General features: G+C 34.7%; 1 protein-coding gene across 2 annotated transcripts in view; it reads left to right on the top strand.

Annotated features, from left to right (window-relative positions):
* Positions 1–18,285, top strand: part of EDD1 (glycine-tRNA ligase) — a 72,374-nt gene that overhangs the window by 33,153 nt on the left and 20,936 nt on the right. For both annotated transcript variants that reach the window (XM_090308016.1, XM_039018333.2), the window contains 7 exons: positions 678–733; positions 12,304–12,375; positions 12,582–12,664; positions 13,252–13,300; positions 14,504–14,566; positions 14,871–14,960; positions 15,033–15,119. In XM_090308016.1, the coding sequence (XP_090164142.1) occupies positions 678–733; positions 12,304–12,375; positions 12,582–12,664; positions 13,252–13,300; positions 14,504–14,566; positions 14,871–14,960; positions 15,033–15,119 (500 nt within the window). The remainder of the gene's footprint in view (positions 1–677; positions 734–12,303; positions 12,376–12,581; positions 12,665–13,251; positions 13,301–14,503; positions 14,567–14,870; positions 14,961–15,032; positions 15,120–18,285) is intronic.

The following is an 18,285-nucleotide window of genomic DNA, read 5'->3' as shown; positions in this document are numbered from 1 at the left end:
AAAAAAAAAAATCACGTGTTTAGTCCAACCTGAACATGTATCTGATAACAAAAAAAAAAAAAAAAGGCTCCATCTTGTTCAACACACAAGCCAACAAAATTTTATTTTTTTGGAGATCAGGGTTTGAGGATAAAAGGTTGTCTATGTAAAGTGAATTACACTTGAAGCTTATAAAAACATACAAATCGCCTCTATTACACTCCTACAAATAGATTTTATCCATTGACAAAAAGTATAGTGGTATTTTATTGTTTCTTATCCCAACCCCCCACAAGGGAAAAAAAAAAAAAAAAAAAAAAAATCTTCTACATTTTGTTAGTTGATCATCAAGTTTGATTTGGTTATATCTAAGCTCTCAGGTAATAGCTCATAAAATATTTTCAAACTGAATTTTGGGTGATGATTTTACTTGAATGGGATCTGTTCTATAGGTTGTTTCTTATGTCCTTGAGTTTAACAAACTGAACCTTGAGTGACTATTCCAAACCATGAAGAAAATGTTAAGCAACAAACCTTGCCTTTTCCTGTTTTCCTCAAATCTGGGTAAGGATATTTACTTCCTCTTGTCTCCACAAATAATGCATTCTTCACTAAAGGCTAAAAGTCTGTTGCAAAATACTTTCATCTCAAGTTCTTCATGTTATAATTGTTCCTTAGTAGTCTTTTTTTTGTTCCAGGAAAGACAGAATATCTATATGCTTCTGTAATGGAGTCTTCTCGGCTTGCTTTGGAGGTTCTAATGTCCTTTTCCTCTTTCCACCCTTCCTTTTCTATATAGTATATCTGCATGTTTTAATCAGAACTTTGGGTTGATATTTGAATAGTTACAATATTTAAAGAAAAGTTACTATTGTCAGATAAAGGAAGAACCAACCCTCCCTACAGCATACTTCGGAAAAAAAGTGCTTCCAGAAACAAAATTAACAGACTTACAAAAATGCCTCTCAACTATAATTGATTATATTTGAGGAATAATCAGAACCAATCTTGTTTGTGTACCAAAGAGAAGCATGACTTTTAGAATAATTCCAATTTCAAATCAATTAAATTATCTTTCTTTCGGAATACTGTAGTCTGTTGCAAATCAAATACCCTTAGGGGCCCTTTGGTTCGTAAATATTGTTTCATGGGTATAGATATTAAATATCTGGGATTTGAATGTCTAGGTTTTAAACGTCTGTATTTAGATATGCAAGATAATTCATGTTTGGAAGTTAAATACTTGTTTTCAATTTTCTAATTTTTTATATAGAAACTAAAATCAAATAATTACTTAATTAAATGTAAGGAACCAATTCATGTAGTCATCTTTTCTTTTTTTCTTTTTTTTTTTGGAAAAAGAAAATAACTTTTCATTGATAAAATGAAAAGAGACTAATGCTCAAGATACAATAACCTTCAAGAGGATAGAGAAATTGCGAAAAAACAAAAGGAGAAAAAATACTATTGGATACAAAGAAAAGACATCAAAAAGCAAACTCTTAAAACCTAACAAACTAGCTCCAAAAAGGAAAGCAATACTAGAGAGCACATAAACTAAAAAGCTAAAGCCAATGAGGTAAGAAGACCAATAAGGCCAGAAGTGCAAGTATTAAACCACAAAACGAACCAACCTCTAAATGGTCGCTTCCAAGAATACAACTACTAGGAGAAAAATGCAACTTCGGACAAAACAATAAGGGTTAGGGGCATAAACACGAGAGATCCACAAAAATAGTTCAATTCCTGGACAAATTCAACATTATTTAATTTATTGTTATATTAATTAATTATTTAATCAATTAAAATAAAAATAAATAAATACTTTTATGTTAAACATTAATTTTTTTTCAAAATGGAAACGAGTCTCTTCATTAATAAAATGAAATGAGACTAATGCTCAAAGTACAAGAGAATTATACAAAGAGCAAAGAGGCCTAAGGATCAAGAGGTGCACCCGGTCATCTTAACTAGGTAGACACCCCCTTAGCGCCCTCATCATATCCGTACAAAATATCCTGAAGATAAATAAAATCAAGGCTAAAACTAAGCCCATTCAAAAGAGTAACAAGATCATATGATTACAACATAAACCTAAACTTGACAAAATAGAACAGTACAAGAATCCTTCACTTAAGCCAGGGACAATAGACAAAAACAATTATAAAAGAGACTCCAAACTAAATTAACTAGAGGAGATCTGATTTGAGAAGCAATTTGCTAGCAATCTGGGAAAACGAAGGCTCGCCAATTAAGCATAAGTCCTGAATGGTGTAGTCTTCGAAATCCTTGCTTAATGCACACTAACAGGACGCATTTGGACGAGTAGTTTCAAAGCAATCCAACCAACTAGATTCATTGTCATGGAACACCCTTTGGTTTCTTTCAAACCAAAGTAATTAAACATAATTAAATTATTTAATTTAATTACTAAACGTAATTAAATTAATTTAAATTAACTAAAATGTTGATAATTCATAATAATAATTTATATTTTTTTAAAAAAGAAAACAATACTTTTTGTTGGTGAAATGAAAAGAGATTAATGCTCGAATTACAAGAAACTATGAAATACCAGGAACTAGGGATCAACACATACACTATCTCAACTAGGTTGGTTGACACACCCATAGTATCCCCATCACACCCCAAAATAAAATATGACAAATACAATAGTAAACTATATGTCTTAAAAGACATAATTACATAGAAGGAATGAAAGCGTAAAGGTACTAGTTGAAATTTATTAAATCTAAATAATATATTTTTTTTGAACAAGAAACAAACCACTTCATTAAGATAATGATAGATGATACAAGTGAATGAAAGGAAACAAACACTAGAGAACAAAACAGAGGATTAGCAAATGCACCAGGACATCTCAACTAGGTTGACACCTCCGTAGCACTCTCATCATATCCTAAAAATTAGAGCAAAAATTCTAAAATAGAGTACAAATCTGACTAATCCATGCCTGAAACAAAGGCTTACACCAAATGAAAATCTAAAAATTAAACTATGGCCAAAATCTAAGCAATTACAAAATGAAGACATTCCAATTGAGACTGATGTCTTGAATGGAAAAATCTTTAAAATCTTTTGCGAGGGAGCACCAAGATGAGGCATTGATATGAGCGGTATCAAATTTAAAGGAGCAAGGAGAAGCTTTGTCATGAAACACTCTTTGGTTCTTTTCAAACCATAATTCTGATAACAAAGCTTTGATTGCATTGACCCAAAGTAATCTTGGCTTCTTCTTCAATTTTGGTCCAATCAGAAGTTGAAGCACATTTGCCTTAAAATCATTGTAAAAAACCCAGCTGACCTTGAAGCAATTAAATAAACGTATCCAACAGTTTTCTACAAAAACACACTGGAAGAACAAGTGTGAAGGAGATTCTGAACTTGCCAAACATAGAGAGCAAACCTGTGGAGAGATATAATAAGTAGGCAGCTTCCTTTGAAGAATATCTGCATGTTAAGCAAGCCATTCAACATAATCCAAATCAGAATATTTACCCTTCTAGGGCTCTTGGATTTCCACATAGCTGATTCTAATTGTGTTCCAATTGGGGAAGAGAAAGATAGGTGCAATACGAGAGATTTGACTAAGAAAATCCCACTTGGTTCTAAAATCCACCTTCTTTTATCGGGGAGCAAATTAAGTTTAGAATGGGAAAGCTTTTCAGTCGGAGCTGGAAATTTTCTGACTCTTCTTCCTTTAGCCGTCTTCAAAAATGGAAAGACCAAGAATCTAATGCCTCATCCCAAAAATCATGTATTGTACCTTCGGGTTTGGTAGAGATGCTGAAAAGACTAGGGAAAGAGTCTTTTAGCGGAACAATTTCCAGCCAAATGACAAGCCAAAAAGCTACCCTTTTACCGTTACCTACTTTAAAGGCTGCAAAGATTCTACTTTTAGTCAAGTTCTTGAGATGTTGACCCAAGGACTTCTAAGACTGCTGGAAGATTTATCATTAGTGTACCAACCAAACTTACTACTTCCATATATGCTTGTAATTACTTTCCTCCAAAGGGAATTCTCCTCATTGATGAACCTCCACCCCCACTTAGCCAGTAGGCTTTGATTTTTGAGTTTCAAACCACCAATACTGAGTCCACCATCTTCTTGAGACCGAGATACAAGGTCCCATTTTACTAAATGGTTTAATTTACTTCCAGAATGCCCTTCCCAAAAAAAAATTTCAAAAATCTTTCTATAGTCCGAACCACCTTTTCTGGCATAAAAAAAAGTGACATATGGTAAGTAGGAATATGAGAAAGAACCAACATACAAAGGGTGGAGCGTCCTCCTCTAGAGAGATTATATCTCTTCCATTTGTCCAATTTACTTTGAATTTTAGCAATCACTGGTTGCCAAAAAGCCAATTGTTTGGGGTAGCCACCTAGTGGAAGGCCGAGGTACATAAAAGGAAGAGTGACAGCCTTGCAATTCAGATTGACAGCTTCTGATTGTAGCTTGTTATGATCGATATTGATACCGCATATAGCTGATTTTTCCCAATTAATCTTCAGCCCTGAGCACCACTCAAAAATTTCATTTGTTTTCTTTAGGTTTTCAAGCTTTTCCTTGTCATCTTGGCAGAAAATTAATGTATCATCAGTAAATTGCAATAAGGGGACATGAATTCTATCTTTGCCCACTATAAAGCCTTCAAACTTGCCTTCCTCATGAAGCCGGGACAGTAATGCACATAGAACTTCACTAACCAAGAGAAAAAGGAAGGGAGAAAGAGGGTCGCCTTGCCTTATCCCTCTTGTAGCTTGGATTCTACCACGTGGTCTACCATTTATAAAAATTGAGAATTTTGTATTAGATACACAACCCATCATCCACATTATCCATCTTGAATCAAAATTCTTTTCAACAAGGATCTTTTCAAGAAACTCCCAATCAACACGATCAAAGGCTTTTTCTAGGTCAAGCTTTAAGATCCACCTTTTTTTCTTCTTGGAACAATAATCTTCAACCGCTTCATTGGCTATGAGGATTGGGTCTAATATTTACCTTCCTTCGATGAAGGCACTTTGTGAAGCATCTATTACACTTGGCATTACTTTTTTTAGCCTCTCCGGTAGTACTTTAGCTAAAACTTTATAAGTCAAAGTTGTTAGACTTATTGGTCTGAAGTCACTTACCTGGACAGCATCCTTTTTCTTTTGAATAAGGCTGATGAAGTTTTCCTTTATACATGAATTCAACTTCCCATTGCCATAGAAATCTTCAAAGAGTTCTAGGAATTTATCCTTGAAAAAATCCTAGAATTTGAGGAGAAATTCAGCTGTAAAACCATCCGGACTAGGGGCCTTATTTTTGCCCAACAAGGTTAAGGCAGATCTGATTTCAGCTATGGAGAATCTTGCTGTCAGCTTTGAATTTTCTGAATTTGAGACTTTAGACCATTGGATGTTGATAGGTACTGTTCTTTGGCCTGGAGACTTGGTGTACAACGTGGAATAGATGTCTAAAATTAGGTCTTCAATTTCCTTGAAAGAGTTGGTTGCTACACTTTGGTCATTTATGAGTTCGGAGATTAGATTCCTTCTTTTTTTACATCCAAGAATCTGTGGAAGAATTTAGTGTTTTCATCCCCTAAACTTAGCCAATTGAGCTTGCTCTTTTGCCTTAGGTTTCTTTCATCAATTCTGTAGAGGGAAAATAACTCAGCTATCAAGGAGGTTCTCAAACTCCTTTCTGGTTCCAGTAAACCATGAGCTTCTACTTGCTGGTCGAGTTTATCTATTTCTCTAAGTAACACTTCCTCTCTTGATTTCCTTGCTGATTCAAAATCTGAATGCCAAGATTCAAGAGCTCATTTAACTTTCCTTAACTTGATGGAGATTACAAAACCGGCCTAACCTTGCTAAACTCCCAAATTCAAAGTGTCTTTAATGATTTTACAACTTTCTACTATTGATAACCAGCTGTTACAAAATCTGAAAGGGGATGGTCCCCATTCAAATGCTCCTGCTTCAAGGAGAATTGGGAAGTGATCTGAACATAACCGTGCCATTCTTACTACTCTAGTATTTGCAAAAATATCATCCCAATTATTGGTGATCAAGAATCTGTTGAGAAGTGAACAAGAAGCTGTGGGACCTTCTCTTGACCATGTAAATTGGCCATTACTCTTGACCATGTAAATTGGCCATTACTAAGGGGGATTTCCATTAGTTTTGCTGAATCAATGAATTTGTTAAACTTTTTCATCCCTTTTGTTGGTCTCCCTGTTGGAAACCTTTCTTGAATCCTTCTTGTGATGTTGAAATCTCCTCCTATACACCAAGATTTGCAGCAATATCCTGAAAGTGAGTATAATTCCGGCCATATATGATTTCTTTCTTTGTAGTCAGTTGGGCCATAAACATTCGAAACCCAACTTGTTTTCTTACATATAGTTATGCATTTAATTGATAAAGAATAGCCTCCTTTGAGAACCTCTATAACTGAGATTTTACTTTCATCCCGCATGGTTAGTAAACCCCCTTATCTACCTTGTGCTTCCACAAACTCCCACTCTATGTCTTTGAAGCTCCAAAGCTCCTTTATAAGTCTGATATCAAAAAATTCCTTCTTGGTTTCTTGGATTAGGACCAAATCTGGATTGGTTTTCTTGATGATTCTTCTTACTGCCAATCTTTTAGAGGCATCGCCCAGGCCTCTTGTATTCCATGAAATAATTTTCATGATGAACTCTTGGAATTAACCCAAGATCAGGTCACAATCTTCCACTATCGAGATCAAATTGTTGGGGATATCTTCTTTGTTGATGGGCTTAATGAAAGGGAGGATGTTACTAACCGTTTTGAGATCTTCTTCTAATTGAAAGAGGCAGTGCAGATCTTGTTGTTGGTCCTTACCGATATAATCCTCTTCTTGGAGGAGTTCAAGGGCTATGCTATCACCCTCGTCACTGTTGATACTAAGCAAAGAATCTTCATCAGAGTCGTAGTTTTTGATAGCTGCTTGGAAGGGATCAGATATACCTCACAAAAAAGCCACAATTGAGTCTCAAACTTTGAAATCATGAAAAGAGAATGAGTAAGGGTCGAGGGGAGGAGGAACTGACCTGTTGATTGGGCCAGAGGGTATTTGCACCTTAATACAACAATTTTCCAAAAGGTCTGTGTTTATCATGGAAGTCCAACCATTTCGAAAAGAGGTTTTCTTCCTTGTGAAATGTTTTCTGAAAGGTTTCAGAAGTGAATGCTTGCTTATGTTGTTTGGAAGATGACCAGATAGTGATGAAGGAGATATTTTGGCGCAATGAGAGTCTTTTGATAATAATAAATCAATAACTTGGAGAGGGGGAACAAAAAAAGACTCTTGGACTTCCTTGTTGAATGATATTGAATTTACCGCAGTGGGATCCAAAATATCAGGGCACGAGGGGGCTGCATCAGATGATAGGTCTTCCTGCCTATCCATGGCTAATAAAACGCCACTATCGGATTTTTTAGACTGGTGGTATTCCTCTGAAGAAATGATGTTATCCGGGCTTTTATTTGAAATAATTAGAGTTGCGGCTGGTGGAGTAACCGAAAATGTGCCTGTTGGACTTCCCCTGGGAGAAGTTAGAGCATCTATTGGCTCTCTCCTCATTAATTGTACTTCCTTCTCTCTTCTTAAAGATGGCACTTCCTTCTCTCTCTTTTTGTTCACACCAAACCCGATAGAAACTTCTGAACTATTCGATTCTGGTTGAACATCAGCAACCCCTTTCTTCCGGCGGATTGACCGCTTTTTCTTCTATCTGAAAAGTCCCCTGAAACACCTTTTCTGGCAAAGAAAACCCCTGAACCTCCTTATTCGAAGTACTGTTAATTTTATCCTCTGCTTGAATCATCAAAGTCCTTGAAAACAGGGGATTTCTAGAGAAATTCAAATGATTAACTGCCGTTATTAGGAAGGACCATTCTTCAGACTCATTTGAATTAATTAACCCTTCATCGAACATAATGAGCCATATCTACTGGATTTGAGAGGTCTTTTTCATTAAAAAAAACTTCTTAACCTTGTCTGGAGGGTCCAAAAACTCAATATCACCAAAGTGTAAAAATATACTTCCCCTGTTTTCCTCTGAAATTTCTAAAGTTGCTGGCAAAAATCCACATAGATTCTTCTTTACTTGAATTCTAGCTTCAACCACGTTGAGAAGATTTAAAGTTTCTAATGCAATGGCTTCTAATCCTCCAAAATATGAACCGATAGCTTCAAAAATTTGCTTGCACCATAACTCTAGTGGCAGGTTTTTAATGGATATTCAGCCTCCATAACCTTTAATTGACCTTGGTCGGTTGTGTAAAGTAGTATTCCACCTTTCAGATGAAGATGTCCTATCCTCTGCCACACTCCTGGTTCTATCATGTCATCCAAATTCCCTTTTTCCAACTTTATTAAAGTTGATTCTGCTGAGAGAGGATTGATAATAACTATAGAATTGGCCCAAAGCTTTACTTCCTTCAGACTTCCGACCAATTGTTGAATTCAAATAACCTAGTAACTACCCATAATTTGCTGAAATCTTCCTTGAGGACATCATGGTTTTTTTTAACCCAATACTCTGAGTTGCTCTATTTTTTAATAACCTGAGGAGGAAGGGGATTCTGTTTTGCTGGAAAAGCTGGGATAACCAAGGGTTTTCTTCCCCTTACTATATCTGCAAAGGTGTTTGGGGCCTTCGAATGATTTTTTGGCACGATAACATCTTTTAGTGCCAATGCACCTTCTAACATATTATTAAAAGAATGCCAACCTGAATTAGAAGTTCCTGATGAAACACGAATGTAAAAACGTCCTCCAGACACTGGCCAAACAACACATCTTAAAAACCACTTTGAGTAGACACGAAACTTTGAGAGCTTTGTTACACCGAAGGCATCTTGACCACTTTTGACGACAAAGCTGGAGGTTGGGAACTTCAAAAGACCTGAAATGTTTTCCACGAACCAGAGAAGCTGTGTTTCTGCCAAAAAAAGGTGCTTCCTAGCTTCCACGTCTTCTATGATGAAAGTTTCTTCTTGGATATGAGCACAAAAATGGATGTCATTAATCCTACAACTTATGACTTCCAATGCTGAACTGCTCTTGGAAGGGATGGCTGGGGAAAGCTTTTAATGGCCATGAGAACCGGGTGTGGAAAAGGAAGATAAATGATAAGGAGTTTAATCGGAGCTTGATCGGAGGGAAGGAGAGGGTGGCCCTAGGAAGGGTGAGGAAAGAGGAGAGAGGAGAGAGCATTTTTTATGCTTGAAGAATACTATCTTCCTTACGAGTCTAAATAATATATTTATATGTGTTGTTTTCAAATATAAGAAAATGAGCCAACTTATTTATAAATATAGCAAAATGTCACTGTCAGTATCTATCACTGATAGACAGTGACAATTTGCTATATTTGAAAACATTTTCAGCAGTTTTGTCATTAAAAATAATTAACTTATTTATATTTAATAATTAATTAAAATTAATAGTAATGAATAATTTATATTAATTTTTTAATTAATTATGTTATATCTTTACTACTCTTCTTCCGAGCATAAAAAACCCACAGTTATGCGGGATATTAAAAAACCTATGTCAGATGAGTTTTAAAGTTTTCTAGATAGTAATATTCTAGATTTTAAAAAGTAAATACTGTGAAACAAACATGAATATTAAAAGTCTGTCTGAATTCCTATGGAAAAACTTGTGAAACAAATAGGCCCTAAAGTGAAATCTTTAACCGCATTAATCCATGGAAAACTTGCTTTACTTTTTAGTTCCATTCCATTTATCCTCCTATGGACTACTATCCAAAACCCAAGAACACTTCAAAATGTTAACGTATGAGCCTTTTTATTATCTATAATCTATTTACTTCTGTATTTTCTTCAGTCCTAAACTTTTGGGGGCGTTGGGGCAAGGAGCAGAGCTGTTTAGTGGTGCGATCCATAGTGAAAGAGTTAATAAGTCATGAAATTGATGTTTTTTAATTGTGTCTGTGGAGCCCACAAACTTCTACTCATTGTGCCAAACATGCACTTAGTATTTTATATGAATTGTTTATCATTTAGAACTGCTTTTATGGGGAGTGTCAATAGTGTTGTAACCGAAAATTCAGGTGATGCATTTTTGGACTGAATTTAATGATGTTAAATGTATATTAATAGTTAGTGTGAGTATGAAGGAGAGGGTGGCCCTAGGAAGGGTGAGGAAAGAGGAGAGAGGAGAGAGCATTTTTTATGCTTGAAGAATACTATCTTCCTTACGAGTCTAAATAATATATTTATATGTGTTGTTTTCAAATATAAGAAAATGAGCCAACTTATTTATAAATATAGCAAAATGTCACTGTCAGTATCTATCACTGATAGACAGTGACAATTTGCTATATTTGAAAACATTTTCAGCAGTTTTGTCATTAAAAATAATTAACTTATTTATATTTAATAATTAATTAAAATTAATAGTAATGAATAATTTATATTAATTTTTTAATTAATTATGTTATATCTTTACTACTCTTCTTCCGAGCATAAAAAACCCACAGTTATGCGGGATATTAAAAAACCTATGTCAGATGAGTTTTAAAGTTTTCTAGATAGTAATATTCTAGATTTTAAAAAGTAAATACTGTGAAACAAACATGAATATTAAAAGTCTGTCTGAATTCCTATGGAAAAACTTGTGAAACAAATAGGCCCTAAAGTGAAATCTTTAACCGCATTAATCCATGGAAAACTTGCTTTACTTTTTAGTTCCATTCCATTTATCCTCCTATGGACTACTATCCAAAACCCAAGAACACTTCAAAATGTTAACGTATGAGCCTTTTTATTATCTATAATCTATTTACTTCTGTATTTTCTTCAGTCCTAAACTTTTGGGGGCGTTGGGGCAAGGAGCAGAGCTGTTTAGTGGTGCGATCCATAGTGAAAGAGTTAATAAGTCATGAAATTGATGTTTTTTAATTGTGTCTGTGGAGCCCACAAACTTCTACTCATTGTGCCAAACATGCACTTAGTATTTTATATGAATTGTTTATCATTTAGAACTGCTTTTATGGGGAGTGTCAATAGTGTTGTAACCGAAAATTCAGGTGATGCATTTTTGGACTGAATTTAATGATGTTAAATGTATATTAATAGTTAGTGTGAGTATGAAGGAGAGGGTGGCCCTAGGAAGGGTGAGGAAAGAGGAGAGAGGAGAGAGCATTTTTTATGCTTGAAGAATACTATCTTCCTTACGAGTCTAAATAATATATTTATATGTGTTGTTTTCAAATATAAGAAAATGAGCCAACTTATTTATAAATATAGCAAAATGTCACTGTCAGTATCTATCACTGATAGACAGTGACAATTTGCTATATTTGAAAACATTTTCAGCAGTTTTGTCATTAAAAATAATTAACTTATTTATATTTAATAATTAATTAAAATTAATAGTAATGAATAATTTATATTAATTTTTTAATTAATTATGTTATATCTTTACTACTCTTCTTCCGAGCATAAAAAACCCACAGTTATGCGGGATATTAAAAAACCTATGTCAGATGAGTTTTAAAGTTTTCTAGATAGTAATATTCTAGATTTTAAAAAGTAAATACTGTGAAACAAACATGAATATTAAAAGTCTGTCTGAATTCCTATGGAAAAACTTGTGAAACAAATAGGCCCTAAAGTGAAATCTTTAACCGCATTAATCCATGGAAAACTTGCTTTACTTTTTAGTTCCATTCCATTTATCCTCCTATGGACTACTATCCAAAACCCAAGAACACTTCAAAATGTTAACGTATGAGCCTTTTTATTATCTATAATCTATTTACTTCTGTATTTTCTTCAGTCCTAAACTTTTGGGGGCGTTGGGGCAAGGAGCAGAGCTGTTTAGTGGTGCGATCCATAGTGAAAGAGTTAATAAGTCATGAAATTGATGTTTTTTAATTGTGTCTGTGGAGCCCACAAACTTCTACTCATTGTGCCAAACATGCACTTAGTATTTTATATGAATTGTTTATCATTTAGAACTGCTTTTATGGGGAGTGTCAATAGTGTTGTAACCGAAAATTCAGGTGATGCATTTTTGGACTGAATTTAATGATGTTAAATGTATATTAATAGTTAGTGTGAGTATGAATTATGGCTTGTCATTTTAACCCTTATAAGTTCTAAGTTTTGTAGAATTCTCGATACTATTGATCCTGATGGTATTGATCCTTTAGTAAATGACGTTGAATATCTAGTAGTAATATATTACAACTGTAGTTCTGTAGGCTTGTCGAGTTCTACTCTAATGTGTCTTTTGTTTTGTTCCAGATTTTTTCTGAAAATTTACCTGCCATTATAGCTAAAATATCCTTCCCAAAGTCAATGAGGTGGAATTCTCAGGTACGGACAAAAAGCATATTTTAGTTGATCTCATGGTGGCTCTTGATTTTTAGTTCTCCGTTTTCCTTTTCCATTTGAAGTACCGAGCTCTTGTAGTCCATTTTTCTTGGTCAAAAAATTAAGTGAAATGTGGCCAGAAATTTATTTTGTGATATCTTTTTCTTTATTATTTGGATATGTCACTGTCCTTTTCCGTTGATCTGCAGGTCGTGTTTAGTAGGCCTATTCGTTGGATTTTGGCCCTCCATGGAGATGTAGTTGTTCCATTTTCATATGCTGGTGTTTTAAGGTGATATTTGATCTCTCCCTGCATCCCTGCGTCTTTGATATCTAATTTTGAAATGTGGAATTGTTCATAGAAAATTGTTAACTTCCAAAATCGAGCATATGATGCTAGATTTATGTAGCTAGGTGGAGTTAAAAATATACAGTGATTGTTAAATGGCCACTAGACTTAGCTCATAGGTTAAGCCTGAGGTTTTTTTTTCCTTCACATGTGGTCTCATATATTAATTTTATATTCATAAGGCTCAACATGCTATCTACTGATATGTGATATCAATTGGTTTTATCTTGAACACTGGTATATATCTTGACAAGGTAGTAAGAATGGTAAAGTTTTGGGGAAATTTTCTTAATCCGATATATCTTTCTTACATTAGAAATGTGCAGTTTTCAATTAGGACTTACGAAGTACAAAATGAGGACCAAGGAAGTACATAAAGGCTCTCCAATTGGTTATACGTTTAATTCCAATATTTAATTAATGGCTTCCACCAACATTTGTTGCGAGTTTACATTTACCTATTTGTCATTTATTTTACATATTTTCTTATCGATATGCCTGCACACTAACATCACAACCTTTTTGTCTAGTGGGAACATATCCTATGGTCTTCGTAACACTTCTACAACTATTGTTGAGGTAAGTAGTGTTATTGTAAAAACTCAACAGTTTGTTACTCCCCATAGATATCCCATCTTTACAAGGAAAAAGCCTTTGAATTATCCTAAATCCAGTCAACTTTGAGCCCAAATGACATAAAAGCCAATCTCGAAAATTATTAAATAATAACAAAATGATAATCAATCTATTAAAAACCCATCTTAAAAGAACATTCGATGAGTGAGTATATTTCTTTAGCGTACAGATTCCAACCCTTAACTAAGTGATTCTTTGTTCTGTAATTAATTTTATTGGAATTCTACCTCATCATAAGCATCTTAATTCTAAGGCTGGGATTCCTTTGTGCAACTTCAATTTTTGAGGGCCTAGTCTTTGCCCACTTTTGGATGTAATTCTTTTGATTCTTCTTAATGAGAGCTATTATAATTATCTAAAAAAAAAAATACAAATAAATTCCAGAAGCATCTTAATTCCAAGGCTTGGATTCATTTTTGTTACTATGATTTTCAAGAGTTTTTCACCCCAGTTTTGGATGTAATTCTTTTCATTCTTCGTAACGGAACTTCTGTCATTATTTGAAAATGAACCCATTAGTTTTATAAAATATCTTAATTCAAAGGTTTGGGGTTTTCTTAACATTCGATGGATGTAATTCATCTGATTCCCTTTATTGAAACTTCTGTCCTTATTTCGAAAAAATGAAAAATAAATCATTTTAGGCTTCAGCTTCACTATAGCAGTGAAGACATGGATTGAATCAAGAGTTTATTGCTACATCCATCGGGGCCATTTAATTGAGATGGTATATATCTTACTTGATGTCTAATTAGGAAACGTTACTTGATCAACAGACCAGGTTTTGATGGGCTAATTGCACATGCTATTAACCACTCAATCAATGTTATAGTATGCTGCTAACTTATAATTAAATTTACTATGATCCATCAGCTTAAGCAAGCTTTTGAATTGAGTGGTATCAGAGTCGGAGATCTTGTGTTTGAAAATTTGTACATGTTTTTTCTCTCCAACTAATATTTATTTACTTTTTGGGCCTTCTATACATTTTCAACCCCACAAGTGAGGGAGAATGCTAAAAAGAAGTGAGAGAGAATGTTGAAGTATTGATGTAACTAAATTTACCACAGCCCATTATCTTAAACTTTTGGATTGAGTTTTCTTGTTTTTTTTAATATTTGATTGTGGCTTTGGATCCTTTCACAGGTAGATAGTGCAGAATCATTTATGCGGACACTGAAGGATGCTAAAATTGATCTAGAAGTTAAGGTGGGATTAAGAATTTTTTTATGACCGTGAAAGCTTCTTTAGTTTACAATTAGCTAGTTTACTCTTTCACCAGAAATACGAATTTACATGGTGCAAGTGATAAATACAATTTTGTTGTCATTTATAGATGCCAATGCTTTTATAAGCTGCAATTTGTTTTTGTCCACACATTGCTGTTTAGGCTGCATTTATTAAATGTATTTTAAATCATTTCCTATTTTGGGACTTCTTAGATCTCATCCCACTTCAGTAATTCATTTTATGTGTGTTTTTTTAATAGTTAAATGACTACCTACTTTGACAGGACCGTAAAAGAAAAATCTTGGACCAGTCTTCCATATTGGCACAAAGTGTCAAAGGAAAAACTGTTATTCATGAGTCCTTGCTTGATGAGGTAATGTAACTGTGAAGTTGTTGATTTCATGCTTCCGATAATGTTATTAACTCTTGTAAGATAATGTCTAAGGTTGTAAATCTTGTTGAGACTCCTGTTTCAATACTTGGAAAGTTCAATGATTCCTTCTTGGAGCTTCCTGAAGATCTTCTAACAATGGTAAGCTTTTTTGTTGTAGAATGTTTGATTTGGTCGAAAATCTTTATAGTAGTTATCACTTTATGAATTTGGCAGGATATGGATACTATTAGGATAAAATATTAGTAAAAGTGTTTGAATTTTAATGGTTAAAATAGGTTGGAGGAGTGTTGCTCGACTTTTCAATAATGCAAACCCACAGGTATATGGTGTCACGTGTTAGGTTGTAATATAGTGAGAGAGTGAAGAGTATCGTTCTTAGGATTGATGTTCTGGTTCAATTTTTTCCTCCTTTTTTAAAAGGAAACGAGTCTCTTTATTAATAAATTAGTTAGTGAGTGCTATAAACACTCGTGAGAGAGTTATGGTGGGGAATTGATGTCACTTATTAAACAAATGATTCAATTAATTAAATGACCAAGATTCACCTTGCTAAAATTCCGTAAGTAAAAAAGACAGATAATAACGGACTTGCCATAAATCAAGTAAATCTCATGCTATATTAAGAAGTCAACATCTTTGTTTGGCTTTTATTAACATGCAAGACATTAAGGGGTATTTGGGGTAAGGAGGGGAATAGTGAAGAGTAAGGAGTTATGAAATCTAGGGAGTTGTGAACTCCTGGGCCCACAATGTAAGGAGTTATAAGATATAAAATTGATGTTTTTCAATAATGGGACTCACCAACTCCTTTGACCAAACATGGAGTGGAGTTCACAAATTCCTATTTTCCTATTTTCCTACTTCCCAACTTTTGGGCCAAAACTCAACCTTTAGAGAGACCATAATCATTTCCATGCATTGGGGCACCCTCCTGTCATGTAATTAAGTTCTAATCTAAATTTCTTCTCCCAGGTGTCAATTCAGACCAAGCAAACAAATAATCCGTGATCATGAGATTACAGGCATTAAGCACATAAAAGCATGAATGGAATAAAAATATTTAATCACGGCAGCAATTAATTAAATCAACATGTTCTAATGACTACATTAATCCCTTGAAGTTTAACCATTCATGCTCACTAATACAAAATCTAAACTCAAGCAAAAATGTCTAGAACAAAAGCTACAATAGAAAGTGAAGAGAAGAAAACTAATCATTGCATGTCAGTCCTTGCTCCCACTACAAACTTTGCGTTCCTGAGCCTTGAATCCCTTTCTTAGCTCTCGAAATGAACTCCCAAGGAAGTTTAGAAATCGAAATAGGGTTTTCCTCTCCAAAAGGTTTGCGCACGTATTTTTTTCGTCAAAATCCGTAGCATCTCGATGCTGTGACCTCAAGTCTATTGGCTTGAATGAGTATGTTTTTGGCCTTTTGGGGTGTCGAGATCCCTAGTCCCCACAAACAATTTAGTGGTACTGCTTATTTTAACTTTTGTTATAGTTTTTTTTCTTTTTTTTGAAAAGGAAACCATACTTTTTGTTATAGTTTTAATAATTAGGGATTTTTATTATTGTAAATATCTTTGTTATATTTTCCTTTTATGGTCTTTTCTATGCTTTTCTACTTTGATCATTCTTGTACATTTGTATATATTCATATCTTTAGTGAAGGGAATAAAAAATTTTGATTCTCTCAAACCTAAGAGTTCTACATGGTATCAAAGCTCTAGAAAATTAGGGTTTTTTGTGAACTTTAGGGTTTGAGAATTTAGAACCTGTTTGTGTTACATCTAGGGTTGTGGAAGGGTGAGTTTATACTTTTGCTCACTGTTGTCATCTTCGTTTTGTTCGTCGTTGTCAACTTCCGCCGTCCGTTGTCAACCACCGCTGCCGTCGGAAAAGTGTGTCGTTTTTCTTCGCTATTTTTCGGCACCGCCTAGTCCATTGAGGAGCCTAGCCGCCAATCTACAGAACCTCAAAGTCCAACATCCATCTGACCAGCACGTGAGGCTCACGAGTGGTCACCTCCCTCTGCCATCGATCCATGCGTCGGCACGTGTAGGCGCATGCGCCACCTTTTTTTGCTCGTCTTTTGTGGGTGTCATCCGAGTTGCTTCCTTTCTTTGGAGGTGTGTTTGTTTGGGCTATATACTCACTGTTTGTGGTTCATTGAAGGGAAAAAAATCTCTTCGGTAAATTAGGGTTTACTTCTCTTCTGTCTGGGGTTTTTTTGAGGTAATGGTTGACAAGAAACCAGTAGTCATGTCTGAGATGATTCCTATGGTGTCAAAAGTAACTGGACACAAGTTGAATAGATCAAATTACTATTCATGGAGATCAAATGTTCGCCATATTATGAGGAGCATTGAGATGGATGATCACATCACGGAAGAGCCACCAACTGATGCTACTAAAAGGATTTGGTGGCAGAACGATTCAAGAATTCTACAAATCAAGAGTTCTATTAATCGTGAAATCGTTGAGTTAGTAAATCACTGCAAATCAGTCAAGGAACTATTGGAATATTTGGACTTTCTTTATTCTGGGAAAGAGAACATTAATAGAGTGTTTGATGTTTGTAAAACTCTATATCAACCTGATCAAGGAGAGAAATCTCTTACAAGTTACTTTATGGAGGTCAAAAATACATGTGCGGAATTCAACCTTGATGCCAATTAGCACTGATCCAAAAATTCTAATGGCTAAACGTGAAAAGTTGTTTATCATGAGTTTCTTAGTTGGTCTTGCACCTAAATATGAGATGGCCAAAGATCAAGTGTTGTCAAGCTCAAACATGTCATCGTTGGAAGAAGCTTATACTTGAATACTTCGTACAGAAAAGCCACAAGCAGTTTATGCCATCTGATTTTAGCAGTGCTTTGATTGGACGCACAAATGATTATAGAGGTGGGGGGTTGGATCAAATAGCTCCAAAGGTTATCCCAATAACCAACGATCACATTCAGGAGATGTTGTTTGCTATTACTTTCGTAAACTTGGTCATACAAAATATGAATGCAGAAGATTGTTGAATAAGGGTCAGAGGGTGCCATCTGCACATGTCGCTTCTACTCTTAATAATGTTGACAAATCGATTACGATTTCTACAGAGGAGTTTGATAAATTTCAACAGTATCAAGAGTCATTGACGGCATCATCTTCTACTTCCATTACTGCCATCACAAAGACAAGTAATATCTCTAAATGCCTTCTTTCTTCTACTTCAATATGGATCATTGACTGTGGCATTACAGACCATATGACAGGTAAACCCCAGTTTATTTTCTAACCTTTATACATCTAC

The sequence above is a fragment of the Benincasa hispida genome, chromosome 12 (assembly GCF_027475165.1).
Source record: "Benincasa hispida cultivar pf3 chromosome 12, pf3_genome.v1.1, whole genome shotgun sequence".
NCBI lineage: Eukaryota > Viridiplantae > Streptophyta > Magnoliopsida > Cucurbitales > Cucurbitaceae > Benincasa > Benincasa hispida.
Note: the sequence above shows the minus strand (reverse complement) of the source record. Positions and strands in the feature narration are given on the sequence as shown.